We start from the raw sequence: 18,544 nt of genomic DNA, 5'->3' as shown, positions 1-18,544 counted from the left end.
TAAAAGGTTTTGTTGTATTATGCAGACACTTCATCATATGACAACCACATTAGCATTGTCCTGCTGGAAATACCCATTTGTCTGTTTTTAAGGTCTTTCTTTTTTGGGCCAGGAATCTCTTTGCTCTTGTATTGTATTTTAATTTTCAGTGCTTTTAGCAAATTGGGGTCTCTGGACCTTTTGGTGGCTTTGGGATTTAATATAATGTAAAACTAAAAATTAGGAGTAATCTGAGGGAGGAAAATCGTATGCTACAGTGCAAAAGAACAAATCCTTTAGGTTTGTGTATTGTTCCTGGCCAGTTATATAAGATGGGTGAAAAAAAATAAAAGAATATAAGATAATTACCTTTGGAGAAAAGATAACCCTCTGAAATGATGGAACCCTTCTGAGTAGTTCATGGTTCATTGAAACTATTGATAACTAAAGAAGGGAATAATTTGTAGAAATTAGAAAGTGAAGATTTAAGATTCAGAAGTATGATCAGAACAAATCAAAGGATTTAAAATTTATGATCTCAGCAGCTATCAGTTTTCTTTAGGCATCCAGCTAGAATGACAGTGTGACACCATTGTCCGTGGAGAAAAATTCAAAATTTGAACATCTCTTGTCATGTTTAAATGCTGTTGCCTTGATTATTATCAGTTTAAATTTAGATAGACTCTAAAATGTCAGTAGCACTTTAATGTGAAGAATGTCCCTCAGTCAGAGAGTACTGTATAGTTGTCTAAAGTTTTAACAAAAACTTAAGTTTGTTGCTTGTTCTGAAAACTTTTTAGCTCTTATAATGAATTATGTTTTAGAGTAAATGGCAGCACAGCCACCCCTGTAATATTTAATACTGACTTAAAGGATAGAGGAAATATTGAATAACTGCCCCCCCAATGCCTTAGCCTGTCTTCCTTTTATTTTCTTCATAGTGTTTTTCATCTGACACTATTTTTGTAATTGTTTATTCAATAGAATGTAAATTCCATGAAGGTAGAGATTTTTGTCCATATTGTTCAGTGCTAAAAGGAGTTCCTGGTAGAAGTAGGCACTCATATTTGTATTAAAAAAAAAAAAGTATTTGTTTTCACTGATTCACTGATATATTGAAGTAAATGTCTAGAACCCCTGAGCAACAGATAGAAGGCAGTAATGAAGCGTTTTTATTTTATAGAACACCTGTTCTCTGTGTACACATGGGGGCATCACTGTTCACTCGACTTCTCCTTTTATTTTTAACCCCAGCAGTAACATTGAAGAAGATGTAGTCCTCAAAACCAACAAGCACATTTACTCCCAGTTTTTGAGAGCTACTGCAAACAAAAGTGCAACCCTTTTGGAAAGAATTGACGTGGTCATATATTTGATGGAGCAGTTCATGCGCGGTGGCAGTGGGGGCGGCAGCAGTGCCGTGCAGTGACTTCTCCATATGGGTCTACTTCTGCTGAAATGCCATCAGTGCCTTCTAAACACGGGACTGGCTTGTCCACTTGGTGCTTCGTCTCATTAAATATGAGGGAAATGTCCATTTCAAACAAAGCCGTGGAAACACAGAGTTGTCATTTCCCATGACAGACGGATGATGGTCAGGTTCTTTGGCTCCTTCATTTGAAGTGCTAAAATCAGAATCAAACCTAAAGCTTCCGGCATTTGTTTCTTTGAGCTGTACATGGTACCTCAGTACAATAGATGGTGTTAAGATATGACTATTTTGGATAAAATGTTACTTGGGTTAGAGGTACTTTTATCCAAGTGATTTTACTGACTCTAGTGGGTTAAAGAAACTCCTGTACATCTACAACATTTCCTTCTAAATCGCACACCTAGATGTGCCCTTTTTAGTTCTGGTGCAGGGTTTTTTCAGAGACATGACTCCGTGCAATTCTTTGTATTTAGTGCATGTTCAAAGGGATTAGCTCTTTCACTCTGTATAACAGATGATCAAGAACAGGTACTACCACACTTTTTCTTTTTAAACTTGAAACTGTGAATAAGGTAAGAAAGCTATTTTGAATAAATAAAGTATTTATTTAAAATGTCTTTGTATTTTTCCATTTCACATTGTGTTTTGATTTGAACTTGGTTTAATAAATTTTACAAAGTATAGAGCAAAACATTAAAAGTAAAATTCTGCCATCCACTAAATTCTCACTAGAATATTAGATTTATTGCTCTGTGGATTTTGTCCAGTTGTATACACATATACTCTCTTTTTTTCCATTGCTACATATAGACAAGGCTGTATTTGTCCTGTCATAATAATGCTCTCAAGTTTCAAGAAAGATGAAATAACATAAATATCAAGCATGCTCTTTTCTGTTGGGGTTGATGGATTGGGTGTAGGGGTGTGACACCTTTGTAGTGAGAACTGCACTGCCTTCAGATCTGCTGGCCTGGCTGGAGCACAAGAAGATAGGCCACCAATTCCCCTGACCCTGTGTGTGGTGGTTTTTTACTGCAGGCCTGGCAGTCCCTGCACTCAACCAGTCAGGCCTCCTTGCAGGAATTTGAGCTATCCTGGAAAGAGTCTGAAACTCTGGTTTTAAGTTGAAATTTTACAAACTGCTTTCTCTTTTACATAGGGTATTTAATGCATTTTCACCGATGTCTGCCATAGCTTGACAAGAGAATTCTCTTGCCATTTGTCCATTTTCTTGTTTGCTTAGCTTGCATTGTCCTTGGGACAAGTTTGCATCATTTTTCAAGAGTTAGTATGGATGCATTACAGTCTTGCATAAATTTGTAAAGCATTTGTACAAAATCAGCAATGTCTTGTATCAGTACCACTATCTAATCCTGTTTCTCCTTGTTGCAAGCAAACAGACAGTAAGATTGTCTTTTGTTTTCTAGTTAAACTGGACATTCGCTAGTGTTTATAAATCTTCCTTTGGGTTAATGAATCCTAAAAGGATATTTATACTAATGTAGCAGTGAGCTGGGGTTAGGAACTTAGGGCTGTTTATCTTGTCTCCTAGCCCCTCTCCATAGCTGAACAGCCTTTCAATCAAGAGGGAAGTTCATTTTGAAACTAGAAAATATAAATTCTAGCAATCTTCCCTTGTCAAAGCAATAACATGAATGTTCCTATGAGTGGGAAAAAGGCCTGTCAAAATTTATTTGTAATTTGCTGGTTTTAATTTAATTAAAACTCCTTAAGGTCCCCCTGGAAAAAATGTGTTATTTGTGGCCTTGTCATTGAGACTATTGAATCTTTTTCAGTCCCAAACTTTGTCTACATCATTACATTACATTGGGAGTTTTGTTTGTGTTTGTGGTAAGAAATGACGATGACCATATTATGTAAAAGGTAAAGGGTCTTAATGCCTATCCTAGATAAAATGCAATGAGAAAAATAAAATTATGCAACTAGCTTCAAGAGTCTTATTTTAGTAATCTAGCTGTCAGGTCATAAATAAGCTGTCAGTGTAAAGTGACTCCTGCTTTGCAGGGATGTGGGTGGGGGTACTTTAGATGAATTCTCGAGAGCCAGAAAAGCTGTTCTGTGCAGGACTGTGGGGATATAGGCCTGTGTAAGCAGACCAGAGAGCACCGCAGAGACCAAGAAGAAAGGGATAAGGAGTGCTGGGCTTGAGCTGGAAGGTAAGGCTCCGGCACTATACTTGTTTGAGTTCTGGCAGGATAGAACTAATGAGCTTTATTTAGTGTCTTGCCTAGATGGGCATGGTCTTGTTTTCCCTGCCATTCTGCCAGAGTTGTGAAAATCAAGAGAGAAATACACATGAAGACCTTTTTTGTACACTGTCAAGTAGTAGGAAAATAAAATTATTATGACAAGGATTCTGGAATGTAGTTAATTTGAATTCTGTAACCTTTCCCATAGAACACCTAAGTCTTAAGTGCAGTAAAATCATTTCCATGCTACAGGGCGGGTAGCATCTCTGTCCTTGCTGATTGGAGCCCATGGCTAGGGCTGCCTTCCTTTGTACCCGTGAGGGGGGCGGGGAATGGGCGGGGGAGGAGGACGTATTGGGAACACGACCACAGAGCTGTATAGAGTGGAAAGCAAAGGCTTTCCTCAGGCTGTCTTTTTTCTTTTTTTTAACCTTTCCTAAAAAGTTTACTTGAACTATTTTTTGCCTGAGAATTTTTTTTAATATTTCAAAAGTTCAAGTAATGCTTATTCCATTGGATTTTAACTTAGGAAACTGTATTCGCTTTAGTTAATAAACATCTGGTTTTCTTTGTAAAAGAAACGACTTTTTCTCCTAGAGGAGAAATCCTAGAACCATCTCTGTTTTCCTGTTTTTCTCATTTACATGTTCAGTGTGGATGCATGGACATCACAAACATCAAACCATTTCTCTGAGATAGATTTTTTGGGAAGTAATCCATTAGAAGGAAGCCAAGAATTCTGTTGTTTGTCCTTGTCATTAACTACTTTCCAGTATGCGTTGCCTTTGAAAAAGAAAATGGAGTTGTGTGCATAAGAGTAGTAAGTCGAATCAATATTTCTGAAAGGATGGTTTTGGGGAACTATTGCTGGGAAAATGTCAGTAATCTCCCTTGGGTAAGAATTAAGTACTTGATTTCTGTTGATGTCAAAAGCAAACACCTGCAAAGCAAATAAAAAGCAGTTTATAGCTATTAGATAAGTACAGCTGTGGCTTTGCGCAAAGTTCTTTAGACTTGAAGGTTTTTAATTTGCCATATGTAATGAATGATCTGCCATTGCTGTCTATATATGTATACCTAATTCTGCAGGAATTGTGTGTTTCCACTTTCAACAGAAAAAAGAACAGCTTTTAACTAAGGATTTGGTTATCGGCAAATTGCAATTAGAGACAGAAATAAACACTAGGTTGGAAAGCTTTCTACTTACGGAGGACTCCTTGAAGAAGTAAATTAGCTGTTTTCTTCGATCATAAAAAGCAGTATCCAGAGGACTTGGGATGCCGGGAAATCCTTCTTCAATCAATTTGGGGTAGCTTTTTCCTCGTTCATCTTCTGTGTGGGCCTGATCCTTGTCACTGTCATATCTCCAGTATTGATTTCCTGAGAGTCAACCAAGAATATTAATGTGATTTATTAATATTGAATCACAGGGAATGTGACAAAGAGGACAACTTCCAATATAGGTGGGTCCCAGTCAATTATATTAGGATTTCTGCCATGATTCCAGGAGCGGCAGGACTTTCAGGATCTGAGTAAGGCCTAGGCCCTGAATTCTTTCTAGATTTGACCGTAGTAATCCAGTTCTCTTCCACATCATTGCTGCAGTTAGAATGTCGGCTGCCTTTCACAGTACATCTCAGCCAATGAACTATTGGCTGTCATTGAAAGCAAAACAAAACAAAAATGATACGGTCTTTTTCATCTAGAGAGCTTCCTTTTTTCCTTCTTGTTTTATACTATAGATGGGTTGCCCTGAACCATTTTCCTAACTTAGTCAACATAAGCCCTTGTACAGAACTAGTCATGATGCATAGAATTGGGTTATATTTTTTTCCAGTGTTTTAGATCATATATTTTTATCTAACCACCCCTTCTCATTTTAAACATAACTGGAGTAAAGAGAGTTGAATTGACTCCCAAATTCAGCCAGCCAAGGTTGAGCCAGAGTGACATCCCAGAACTCCCAAATTCCAATGAAGTGGACTTTGTACCCACTGTCCTATGAAATTAGAACGTATCGTTGTTCCATTTCATTTTGTGTCCCAGATGCTAATTTCAAGCTCTGAAACAGCAGGGGATTATTCTAGGCTTTACTTGTTAGTTCCTAGTCCTGAATGGTTGGCATATCGTTTGCACACAATAGAATAAATCTGTGCAGCGAGATCACGACTCACAGAATACCTAAAGTGGTTGCATTCTTTAACAACCAACATTGAATATTCTGGTGAAGGTTTACCATTGAGAACAGTGCAAAGTGTGTCCAGTTAGAGGGAGAGAGATGCAGTTCACTCTTAACGGGGATGATTTTTAAAGTATGCACAGCAAATTAAATGTAAGATGTTTTTAAAGCTCCAAAAATAAAATACAGAAATACAGCTGTATTGTAGCAATTGCCCATGATCTAATTCTATAAGATTCTTTGAATGTTGCCAGCATATACGTTGGAACTTCTTAAAACTCAGAAAGATGTGTTTCTAACTCTGAAAGACCCGACCTATAAATGTCTGCCCTACGGCAATTTCTTTATGTAACTGAATAATTCTCCCCTTGTGTGAAGTGAGGGAAAAATAATTATATTTGGGGTTTCTTAGGGTAAAATCTGCATATAAGAGTTCACTTTGACTTAACTCTTTGAGTAACTTAAAACAGTAAGTTTATATTACTAAGATTCAAGCAGAGTGTATTGATCTAATCAATGTGTGGGAAGAGAGAAAGAAAAGGCAATAACAAGATCAAATTTGTGATTGGCTTAGTGCTGTTGGGTTTATGCCAAGCAGTGCCTGAGGGGTGGGGAGGTAGTGAGAAGGTGCTGTGTGAATAACAGGAAGCAGCAGCAGAAATCCCCAGACACGCCCTTCCTTGCAAGTGCACCATTCCCGCCCACCAGCCCCAGGCCCACCTCTCAGCTTCTGCCTCAGCACAACACTGATCTGCTGAGCCAGCCCTGTTACCCCAATGAAATCTCCTACCTCCTAAGTCTCCTGCCACATCTCAAAAAGCTCAACGTCACAGCCATGCCCTTTTCATCCCCAGCTCTAAGGCTTTGCTTCTGCTTCCTGTCTTCCTCATACCCATCCCCCCACATAACACTACTGGTTGCCCTTTTCGAGTCTAGGTCAAGCCACTTATTCCTGGGTGGCTCCAACATCTTGATTCCAAATGACAGTGATCAATCACCTCTTCGGCTCCTCCTCCCCCCTTGGTATACTTCCAAGGATTGTGTATTGTTTCTTCCATAACCAGATGAAAACCTGTGTGGTACTGCTAGTTTAGTAAAAAAAAAAAAAAAAGAAGGCCATGTATCATTCGACTTGGGCTATGTTATGCTCGAGGAACCTCCAATTATCAGTGCAGATCTACTTAGGATTCATGTCAATTGTGTGTTCAGTACAGCTCTTCAGTCTGGAACCCAAATTTATGGTGGAACACTAACCCAAATGTTAAAGAGAAAATATCCCATGGCAGGCTTAATCCAGCTCTCAAATCCACACTCTTCCTTCCTTTCTCATGTATCTTGCCTAATGCCAGCTACAAGGTCAAGCTTTATGTCATTGGGGTACTGGACCACTAATCTCTTAAAAGGAGGAAGACTGAAATAGAAAATAATGAAAATGACCTCAGAATATTTTGAGGTTTCCAAGGTTATCGCTTTATATTCTGTACTAGGTAGAATAAATGTGCATTGGCATTATGCTTCTGGAGCAAGGTCTTGCTTTCTTTTATATATTTTATTATATTTTATTAGAAAAGTTGTGAGCTTACAAAACAATTATGTATAACATAAAGGACTCATATGTCACACCATCACCAACACCTTGCATCGTTGTGGCGCATTTGTTACAAATGATGAAAGAACACCATTATTTCATGATGCAAGGTCTTTTTACTAAACTTGTAGTACCAATTACTACTTACATCTGCAATTTTTGAGAGTTCTCTTTGCTCAACTTCCTCACCCATACTTTATATTGCCAGATATTTAAAATGTTTATAATACACAAGTATATGTGTGTGTATATATATGCCATTGTGATTTCAAATTTTAATGTACTTTAATCTGAAAATCCTCTCGTGATATTCCTGTCTACATTGTGTGTGAAGGATACATTCATCCTAGTTTGTATTCCCCACTCTAATACAGTCAGTTTTATCAATCTTAAAAAAAAACACTTGTGTGGGACAGGGCCCTTTGTTCTAGTTCTTTGGCAAACACCTCAGCTTAGCACAGTACGTTGAGTCCTTCAATGAATTAAGTGCCTTATCAAAAAGATGAGCGGATATGACACGATCCTCATTCTCATGGTAGTCTGACGGAGCAGACAGAAATTAAGCAAGAAATTACAAAAGCTTGACCATAGGTTCTGTGCTAGGATCCCACAATGTTTATTCTGAAAGCATTTGTTTAAAAAATGAAATGGAACCATCCCTAAAGAACTTTTACCTTTAAAAAAATAACGTTCATCTCTACTCCATGTCCAGATGTGGACAAAAGCGTCTAAGTTTTGTGTTGGGATTCCGTGCCAGCCTATGAGGATTTGGATAGGATCCCCGTAGCGTGTTCTGTTGTTCTGATTTTCATAGAGCCAATACCAGCTGTTGCGGAAAAAATATGTGCTAAATCTCACCCTCACTTCTCCATATTGGTTTCTCTCTTTGCGAATCCAGTCAAATGCAGTATCAAATGAACCTTCACAAGAACCTAAAAAAAAGAAAAGAAAAATCTGGTCATTTGCCACATGGTGTAGAAACCAATTGTTCTGCTTTCATGTGTGACCTGAGTAGAGAATTGCCAAGCTGGAGTTCTCTATTGAAAAGTCTGAAAGGAAGGCCCCCTGTGAGATGGGACGCAGGCCTTCTCTGGCTGAGCCAAGTGGGCTGGAGTGACCCAGGATACCTGCAACAACCTGGCCCACAGTCGGCTCTTCTGGTCACCCTCAAAGGTGTCTCGATTTGGATGCCAAATTATATAATCACCCCCAGATAAAGCTGATGCCCCTGTTGATGGCCAATCTGTCTTCATCAGAGGGAAGATGGCTGGTGCTGGGCACACACAAGAATAAGATTTCCACTGGGGTGATGTGTCCTGGTGTGGTAGACTAAAGTATGTACCCCAATTATACATGTTCTTAATCTCTACCCGCATTCCTGTGGCTGTGAACCCACTGGAAATAGGATCTCTTAAAAAGACGTTATTTTAGTTGAGGTGTGGGCCTTAGTCCAGACTACTGGAGTCCTTTAGAGCAGAAGCAATTCAGAGAAACCCAGAAAAGAAAGAGGACATCACCAAGGGACAAGAAGCTGTGATAAAGCCAAGGAACCCCCAGGATCATTGGCAGCCAGGACCCGGCTGTTAACAGACTTTGGGGAGAAAACACAGCCTTGCTAAAACCTCAGTTTTGGACTCTTCCTAGCCTCAAAACCATGAGCCAAAAAATTCCCTGTTCAAGCCAAGCCATTGTGTGGCATTGGTCACAGCAGCCTGGAAAATGAAAACACCTGGCTTTTGTTTCAAAGACAGTAGTGCCAAGAACAGGAGGATTTGAGCAGGACAGACTTGGAGTTGGTCCCCTTTGGGACCTTTACATGGCAAGAGGAGGCTACCTTTCTCTTTCCCTTCAGCCTGAAAGGACATTTAGTGTGAGCCCTCTGTTCTAGCAGCTAGGGGGGACACAACGATCGGTCAAATGAATAAGTAACCACCAGCACGGTGGCAGGAACCATTAACAATTAAAGCTTATCTGGCAAGGATAAGCTGTTCCTGGCCTTGGGATTGAAGTGAACTCCCTGTGGCTTCTGGTTCTCTTAGTTCTTGTAGAACTCCATGGCCTGGGTGGCCCACTTGTGTTTAAAAACCACCATGTTCTGTACTTTTCTCCCAGGGAAGATAACGTGGCATGTACAGAACCACAGGAGACAGCAGCGGGGGAGTGTGTTTGTTCCCCACCTGTGGCTATGGTTTGGGCACAGCCACTGTTTTTAAAAGGAGGTACTGGAGATTGAACCCAGGACCTCATATGTAAGAGGCAGGGGCTCAACCACTGAACTACATCCACTTCCCCAGCAAGGCCACTTTCAACCAAAAGAATTAGCATCATGGAGCTAGGGAGCAGCTACTCTTGGGTGACGTCAACTTTGAACTATTTTGAGCTCTTTGGGGAACAGCCTCCCAGTGGGGAGAGAGAGGGTCCTGCTGTGCTCTGAATCCTGAGGATTCTGGGGAGCTCTGGGGAGGGCCTCCCCCCGAGCAGTCTTACCGTACAGCTTCTGAATGGCTTTTCTGTCTGACCAGTCCAACTCGAATGCCGGCTCCTGGGGAATATAATTTGGCTGCATTATTGATCCTGTCCTGTAGGTGTGAGGCAAGCCGAGGACATGGCCAATTTCGTGGACAGCCACCTAGAAGTGGAGCGCAAACTGTCAGTGCTGCACCGATTCTGGGTGTCTGGGTGCTGCTGGGACTGGCCCCAATACCGAGGGCAGGCTCTCCTGCCTCGCGCTGTGCTAAGTCGAGGGGAACAATGGCGAGACGTGGGGAACCCCCACTGGAGACTGCTTCACTTTCTCAGAAGAACGGAGACACGTAACTAGAAAAACTCGGCCTTCTCGGACTTGGGTCGAGTTTGCCGACAGCCTTGCATGGCCCTGCCCTCCGCTTCGGCGGTCGGTCCGCAGGGTCCGGGGCCACTTACTTTGAGAAGGCTGATGCCGGCGTCGCTGGAGGGAGGAGTGAAGTGCTCGTCGTCGTCGAAGTGAATATCACCCAGGCTCCAGGCGTGGGCAAACTCCTGCCCGCTCCCGTCGAAAACCCGGGGGCAGCCCAGGTGCCGGCCTGGTATGGGGAGGGCGGTCCAGGTGGGTCGGGGGCACCCATTCCACAGATCCTTCCCTAGAGGTCCTGGGAATACTGAGAGGCGGTCCCCCCTCCGGGAGCTTGTCCAGTAGCAGAGCCAGTGCAGCCCCTGCTACCCGCTTCCCATCTGTCATGGGGCTGCTAACGGCTGCCCAGCTCCGCTCACGGTTAAATCCCCAGGGCCAGGAGTGTGGGGACACAGGCTGTTGAAAAAACGATATCCCCGTACGGTGTGTTTTTAAATATGAAGACTGCTATCAACCAAGCTATGCCCCAGTGGTGCGGAGCAGAGGAGAGAGAGAGAGACATTCTCCTGCTGAAGGTGTGTGTTGGTGATAGGCCTGGGGTGCTGGCGGGCTTCATGGAGGAGACAGGATTTGAGCTGAATCCTAACAACTGACAGGTCCTGAAATAAAGGAGGTGCTACCCATCGGCTGCCCCCCTTTCATCTGGACAGATTTTCAACAAGCTGTCTCATTTACTCCTCACGTTGGGGATTTCATCCAGCGGGATGGGCAAGGCAGCCCTTAGCACCCCTAGTTTACAGACGGGACTGCAGAGAAGGTAAGCAATTTGTCCAAATCTGCTGAGCTAGGAGGTAGCGGAACCGTGCTGGAAGCAGCCAGGTCTCCTGGCTCAGTTCAGCAGACTCCAAACAGCCACTTCTCCACAGGAGTCGGGGGGGAGGCACCAAGCTAGGCTTTGGGGAGCACTCTGAGCTCTCCAGGTGAACAACCCCAGATGACCATGCCTCGGCTCTCTGGGTAACCCATTGTGGAGGGGAGAGGGACTGGGGTGGGTGTACCCCTCTGCCCCCTGACAGCTCTCAGCAGGGTGATGAGTGCATCCCTCCCCCCCAGATCTCAAAGAGCAACACCTGCAGTGAGCTTAGGCTAGGTGAGGGCCTCTGCAGGTAGTGTGGGGTAACAAGCCTCAGAAGTAGGGATCACCACCACCTTGCTGCCGGTGGAAGCAAGGAAGAGGTGCAGGTGGCTCAAGATCCCATGTGCTGCCCCAGGACCCTCCTGGAGGCTCCAGGATCCTACTTGAGGCTGTAGGACCCCACGTGACGCTGCACAAGCTGCTCCTCCACCTGCGCCCTTCTTACCTCTTCCAAAACCCAGTTTTATGTCGATCAGCGCCCCGGGGACAGTGAGATCCTCCTCGAACTGCAGCGGCGTCACCTCGCTCCACATCCGGAAGGCCAGTTTGAAGATGGACCTCTGCTCGTCCACCGAGAGCTGCCCGCTGTAGCCCTCGCTGACCAGCCTCCACTTCAGAGTCTTCTTGGCGAAGGCCCGGGTGCGCCTGCGGCCCAAGGACCCCTGGGCCCGCGGGGAGCGCCGGCGGCGGACACGGGGCGCGGGGGCGTCGGGCTCCCCGCAGCGCGGGCGGTTCATGGCGCGCAGCGTCGCCGCGTCCAGCGCCCCGGAGGCCGGCAGCCCGTTCGCGCGCTGGAACCTGCGCACGGCGTCTCCCAGGGCGGCCTTCGCGGGTCTGGACCCCCAGACTCTTGGGTCCCGAGACCCCGGCCCCGAGGGCACCTCGGCCCAGCCGTATTTGGACAGGAATCGCTGCGGGAGAGAAACGTCTGGCATCGGGAGGCAGCCTCGGGGCACCTCACGTTCCCAACCCTGGAACCCACCCTGGAGGTCGTCAGAATGGGGCCGAGCCTCTCGGCCCCGGCCTGGGGGGCTTCTCTCCCGGCACAGCCTGGGGTAGCGCCCAGGTCCTGGGGAGGAGGGGGCGATGGTGAACACCTCCCCACACACCCCAACACACCAACGGCCACACCCTGACACACCCCAACACAGCCGCAAGCCAACTGGGTCCTCTAACTCGACTTTCCTTCCTAGCATTTGTTAAAGACTATGTTTAGGGAAGCGGAAGTGGCTCAGCTGATGAGCGCGACAGTCTACCGTAGGGAGGGTCCAGGATTTGATCCCCAGGGCCTCATGACCCGTGTGGTGAGCTGGCCCGGGCACAGTGCTGCCACGTGCAAGGAGTGCGCCCTGCAAGGAGAGCCGCCCCGCATGAAAAAAGCACAGCCCGCCCAGGAGTGGCGCTGCACACACGGAGAGCTGACAGAGCAAGAAGACGTAATAAAAGAGACGCAGTTTCCCAGTGCTGCTGGATAATGCAAGGGTTCACAGAACACACAGAGACTGGACACAGAGCAGACAATGGGGCGGGGTGGGGAGAAATAAATAAATATTTTTTAAAAATACTATGTTAGCTATTCATTTGTGTTATAGAACATGTAAGATACTAAATACATAAATATTGTGATATGTGTACATTTATATTATAGATTATATGTGTATTATAATTTATAGAATATAATTACATATTATGTGTGAGATTATTCTGTATATGATATAATATGTAGAATGACATGTCTGCATATAGTTATATGTATTGGTATGTGCTCATAGTATACAGTACATGTATTGAGTAGCATTGATATTCTCTATCAGTGGATTTGTTGGTGTGAAATGACTTGAGGTCTAGTTGAAAGCAGGGAGTCAGAGCCCAAGGGGCCAGGGAAGTGGCTGGATCTGAGGACACAGGGGAACAGCCTCCCAGACCAGCTTTTAGCCCCAGGTCTGGGACATAATGTTCTGCCAAGATGAATGGATGCGTGAAAGTATGAGCACTTCATCTCAAAAATTAATACTCAAGGGAAATTTCTGGAAGGTGACAGTTTAAAAGAGGCCTGCCTCTGTAAGCTAAACTCAGCAAATAAACTCACTAACTTCTCCCTGTCATGGGACATGAATCCCAGGGGTGAGCCTCCCTGACGCTGAAGGATTATTACCAAGCACTAACCAGTGATGCATGTGGAAAAAGACCTTGACCAAAGGGGGAAATAGTAAATAAAAAAGAACTTCTAAGGTAAAGAGATTTCAAAGTGAATCAGGAGGTCATTCTGGAGGTTATGCTTATGCAGGTCATAGGAAGATCTCACTAACTGCCACAGTAAACAAAGCCTCAAACAAAAGTGCTCTAGGGACATCTAGACACCAGAAGCAAGGCATATGGCCTCATGAAATCAACACCCCTTCAGCAGGCTCTTTTTGGGGATATATGTTAATCTATTTCCCCAATAACATAGTTATACTCATTTATAATTCCCCTACTCCTTCTTCTACTCCTTTTATTTGAATCTGTAATTTTCAATATACCCATTGAAATCTCTCCCAGAGACTTAAATCTTTGGATTGTTCACATGCCTGTTGAGCCCTGAATCCCAGCAAATTGTGGCCAACACCTACGCTCCAGTTCTTCAGGCTTGCCTTAGACAACCAGCAAAACAATGATGGACAAGTCCCATTCCCAAAGAACAAGTAGTATCTACAATTGTAAGCAAAACAGTCCCTTTCATATGCCCCATAATAGCTAAGTCCCCTTCACAGCAAACATTATCCCAAATCTCTCAATACTGAGGAATGAACACACAAGGGGGGACTGTAGCCATCAACCAAAGTAGATTTACTGTTATTGTAGTTATTATCTTATGTTCATGGAAGAACCTATAATGTTGATATAAAGTTAGTGGTTGCCAGGGGTTCAGAAGGGAGGCAGAGGGATGAAGAGGTGGAAAACACCTATTTTTAGGGCAGCAAAATTGTTCTCTATGATACCACAGTGACAGATACATGGCATTATACATTTGTCAAAGCGTATGGAACTGTGCAGCACAAAGTATAAACTATAATGTAAACTATTGACTTTGGTTAGTAGAATGCTTCAATATTGGCTCATCAATTGTAACAAATGTACCACACTAAAGTAAGATGTTAATAAGGGAAACTGTGTGAGTGTATATGTGTGTGGGGTTATAGGAGAATTCTCTATACTTTCGGTATAATTTTTCTGTATATCTAAAACTTCTCCAAATATAAAGTTTATTATTACTAGGGGGGAGAAAGAGGCCTTAGACATGGCTCTTTCATGTGTTCACGAAAGAACGAATGAATCCTGGTGGTCATTTCCTGAGTCCCTTCAATAAATCAGACCCTGTGATAGAAGTGGGGCCACAGAAAGCAAGATGCTTGCCCCCCGTTGAGGGCTCCCACCCAAAGCACAGAGACACCGTGAAAAACCCACCCCCAAGCGCTGGAGCACGAGCTGGGTGGAGTGACCCTGTCACGTATTGCCTGACTCTGGCTCAGGAGATGGGATGCCAGGCCAGCAGGCAGAGGCCAGGAAGGTGGGGAACAGGCGCAGGCACCTAACCTGTAGAGATGAGAGGGAAGTCTTTCCGGAAGTCAGGCAGATGGTAAGGGGGCAAAGGTCATGTGAGCAGCAGGAACTGCACAGCAGAGCAGGTTTGGGGGCTGGAAGAGCTCTCGATGTCACTCAGGGAGGGCACAGCTGGTGTTTAGGGGGTGGTCTCCATGGGTAGTTGAAGAGGATGGTGAGATTTGGATGCAGAGCTGGGAGAAATAAGCAGAGGGGTCCCTTGGAGGGAGGGGGTATTTCTGAGCAGCAGAGGAGCCTCCGGGCTCTGAGCACCTGCTGGTCGGTGGGCCCAGTGGAGGGCCCAGGCTCGTTGCCTGGGGTGTTGGTGGCCAGGGTATGGGGTGGCTCTGTTCACCCAGAATGTGGCACAGGCACAGAGAGCATGGCAGGGGACAGGGATGTCGTCCTGAGAGTGCAGGCCCTGGTCGGCTGGCAGAGGGACATCTGTGTGGCCTGCGGAGTGGGCCAATTGGAGTGGACTCGGGGGTGTGGGGCTGGGGACAGAGGTCATGGTTGAAGGTGGACGCAGTACTGGGGTGAGGCAAGAGGAGACACAGGCCTTGGGAGGCAGGGCGGAGGCCAAGGAAGGGCAGGGCCCCGTGTCACAGCAGGAGGTGAGGCCCAGCCGGGGAGGAGGGTGGGGGTCTCCAGGGCCCTGAGGGGTGGTACCTGAGGACCCGGGAGGGGCCTCTCACAGCACAAGTGGGGAGCAGCGGGCCCTGGACACCTGACGGCGGGCTGGGCTCAGGCCGCCTCCTTCGCGGCCCTGGGCCTCCCTTAGAGGCGGGACGGGTCTGGAAGGCCCACCCGTTCCCTTACAGCGGTGGAGACGGCCAGGGCCCGCGTGCGTGCGCAGGCTCGGGAGCGTCGTCGTCCACCGCTGGCCCACCCTGGCCTCGCCTCTGACCTTCCTGGTGGAAGCGACCTCTGGAGAGAGGCAACGGAGTCACCGCTGGTGGCACCCCCTCCCCCACTCAAGTCACCGCAGTTTTAGCGCAGGCAGTGGCGACCCTGTCCTGGGGACAGCTCTGCGAGGCCCTCCCAAGATGACAGCCAGAAATGCTGTCAGGACAGAGCCCAAGCCACCTGCACCAGACCCTGATGGTGCCTAGAAAGAGCCTTGCCATGTAAGGCTGTCCTCTACCCCGGACATCCCGGGTCACCGACGAGAGGCTGCCCCTGGGGCTGTCGTGAGTTCCAGCGCGGCAGGCTGGTTAACGGCATGCCATCGCGGTGCCAGCCACAGAGGCCACTTGCCCACCAAGCTTCCTCCGCAGCCCCCTCGGCCTGCACCGCCCGGTCCTGACCCGCGGCCCGTGCGGGGCTCTGGGTGGGCCCGCCCGGGAGCTGCCTGGCCCAGGGCGCCTCCGGCCCGTGGTAGGTGCTCAGTAAATACTTGTCCCCGAGCCTCAGCGGCGACTTACAGAATAAACGGAGGAGCCCTTGGGGACAGTGTCTGCCGGGCGAGCGTGTGCCGTGCGTGTGCACCTGCGCGCCTGTGTGGCGGTGCAGGCTTCGGAGGCGGGCACGTGTACGAGTGCGCCCACGTGTCCAGCCCGTACGCGTGCCCCGCGTGTGCCCGTGGGCGACGCCCTCGGGGTCCCCCGTACCTGGGCGGCGCGGGGGTCGGCGATGGGCTGCGCCCGGCGCGGGGGGCTGGGCTGCAGGTCGGAGCGGTCGCGGCTGTGGAAGAGCGCCTCGGGCCGCGCGGGCGCCGCCAGCCCGCACAGCAGCAGCGCGAGCCGCAGCAGGGGCGCGGGCCGCATGGCCGTGGCCCCGCGCGCGCCGCCGCCCGCCTGCAGGTGCGCGGCCGCCCCGCTTTATAGGCCGCGCCGAGCGCCGCCCCCGCCCCGGCCCTTCCAACCCCCGCCGCGAAGCGTGCCTGGCGGCTGCGGGGGCCTCGGCGGGCCGCCCTTCTCGGCAGGGTGAGATGCTCCTCCCAGCCCCGGTGTTTGCCGTCCTCCTGGCTTGATCGCCTCCCCCGAGCGCGCCGGCGCCCCCAGGCCCGTTTCTTCGGCGCCCTGGGCCCCAAGGGGGAGGCAGTGGAGGCAGGAAACCTCGGCCCTCTCACCACGCCTCCCAGAACTGCGCCTGACACTCAGACACCAGGGGCCAGGCCGGGTTTCGGGATTTTGAGTTTGTTCCTCTAGGCTTTTTTCTCTTGATAAAATGACCAGTGTAGAAAATGTAAGTTTGTAAAGGGAAAAGCCTGTGATTCAGATATAACATTCTGATGAACATTCTACGTTTCTGACCTAACCTGGTCTGCAACCTCCAGTCCTGAGGCTGCAGCTTTCCCCATTTGCTTCCTCTCAAACTCACCACTTTTAACTGGAAAACTGTGCTTTTCACCCCCCACCCTCCGCTGGAATCTGCCCCTCTGGCAGGGAAGATGCTGGTCTTGTCTGGGCCCCCCCACTGGGAAAACCCTGGACCCCCCACCCCCTCCCAAGCTAGGTGGGGAGCAGGAGCCAGAGCAGGCTCCAGGCAACAAGGCCACTGACCCCCGCTGGCTGCACTTACCCAAAGCTCCAGCAGCTTCTCCAGTAAGTGCTTCCCAGTTCGTTGCCTACCTTTGATTTCCAAAGCCCTGAAATGGTGGTTTCTGACAGTTTTGTCCAGTTCTACTTGTTTGTTTTGAAGAGCATCTGCCTCTCTCTCCATGCCACCCCAGCTCCAAGTCCCTCACATACTCAATTTTATTTTTTAAAGGTTTATTGATTTATTTCTCTCCCCTCCCTCCCCCCCAAGTTGTCTGTTCTCTGTGTCTATTTGCTGCGTGTTCTTCTTTGTCCGCTTCTGTTGTCAGCGGCACGGGAATCTGTGTTTCTTTTTGTTGCATCATCTTGCTGCATCAGCTCTCCGTGTGTGCGGTGCCATTCCTGGGCAGGCTGCACTTTCTTTGGCGCTGGGCGGCTCTCCTTACGGGGCACACTCCTTGTGCGTGGGGCTCCCCTATGCGGGGGACACTCCTGTGTGGCAGGGCACTCCTTGTGCGCATCAGCACTGCGCATGGGCCGGCTCCACACGGGTCAAGGAGGCCCGGGGTTTGAACTGTGGACCTCCCATGTGGTAGACGGACGCCCTAACCACTGGGCCAAGTCCGCTTCCCCATACTCAATTTTAAAATGAAAAGTGGACAGGGCCCTGCCCTGAGAGTAGAACAGCTTCACTTCAACCTCATGTCTGCACCCATGATCTGACATGACAATCCTGAGAACGACTCAGAGGTCTGCAGCAGTTAGCCCCAGTCCTTTAAAATAACAGAAAGGAAAGGAAGGGGCAAAAAGAAAAATTATGTTCACTGTACTGACTAAGGCAGTAGAGGAGATGCCTAAGGTTCAGAAGAAATGTTAGCAACGGTAAAGAAACACATTTTTCTATATAACTTTTAATTCAGTTCACAACCCTAAGGTTTTAGTCCTTGCCCCTTTGCTTAGCCAAAAGTACAGAAACAGACAGCAAACGAACACTGAGGCAATATTGTAGCACTACAACATTGCTGTGACATCCAAGCTTGGGCTGCGAGGTCACCCCTCAAGTAAGCTGTAAACGGGTTCTGTCAAAACCCTAGAAGTATCCTGTGGCACAAACTGCAGGCTAGTCTTACACGGCAGGACCATATTGCAGCCTGTGATTTTTAACATTCCATTTAGCCATCTCTGATCCTAGAGGAGGAAATTAAAACCAGGGCAGGCACCTCCCCGTTCCTTCAGCCCCCAGCGTGGACGCTGCAGCTTTGCTCTGGGAAGGCCCAGGGCGCGGCACGGGCTCTGCCCTGGCTGCCTGGGCTGCAGGCTGGGAGGGCTGGGAGGGCTCCTGAGCACG

At 47.6% G+C, this 18,544-nt stretch overlaps 2 protein-coding genes across 4 annotated transcripts in view; one reads left to right on the top strand and one right to left on the bottom strand.

Moving 5' to 3' along the window:
- EDRF1 (erythroid differentiation regulatory factor 1) overlaps window positions 1-2,024 on the top strand; it is a 43,427-nt gene extending 41,403 nt beyond the window's left edge. For all 3 annotated transcript variants that reach the window (XR_011648977.1, XM_058298165.2, XM_058298164.2), the window contains one exon: window positions 1,234-2,024. Coding sequence is in view for 2 of the 3 variants with exons in the window: in XM_058298165.2 (XP_058154148.1) it covers window positions 1,234-1,408 (175 nt within the window). In the remaining variant the exon portion in view is untranslated. The remainder of the gene's footprint in view (window positions 1-1,233) is intronic.
- Window positions 1,996-16,504, bottom strand: MMP21 (matrix metallopeptidase 21). Its single transcript, XM_058298167.2, has 7 exons — window positions 16,327-16,504; window positions 11,580-12,045; window positions 10,311-10,450; window positions 9,876-10,017; window positions 8,063-8,320; window positions 4,829-5,001; window positions 1,996-4,561 (listed from the first exon to the last, which is right to left on the bottom strand). Exons 1-7 carry the CDS (start codon window positions 16,480-16,482, stop codon window positions 4,262-4,264), a joined length of 1,635 nt encoding a protein of 544 aa, XP_058154150.1. The 5' UTR covers window positions 16,483-16,504; the 3' UTR covers window positions 1,996-4,261.
- Window positions 16,505-18,544: the final 2,040 nt, after the last annotated feature.

The sequence above is a fragment of the Dasypus novemcinctus genome, chromosome 6 (assembly GCF_030445035.2).
Source record: "Dasypus novemcinctus isolate mDasNov1 chromosome 6, mDasNov1.1.hap2, whole genome shotgun sequence".
NCBI classification, from domain to species: domain Eukaryota; kingdom Metazoa; phylum Chordata; class Mammalia; order Cingulata; family Dasypodidae; genus Dasypus; species Dasypus novemcinctus.
Note: the sequence above shows the minus strand (reverse complement) of the source record. Positions and strands in the feature narration are given on the sequence as shown.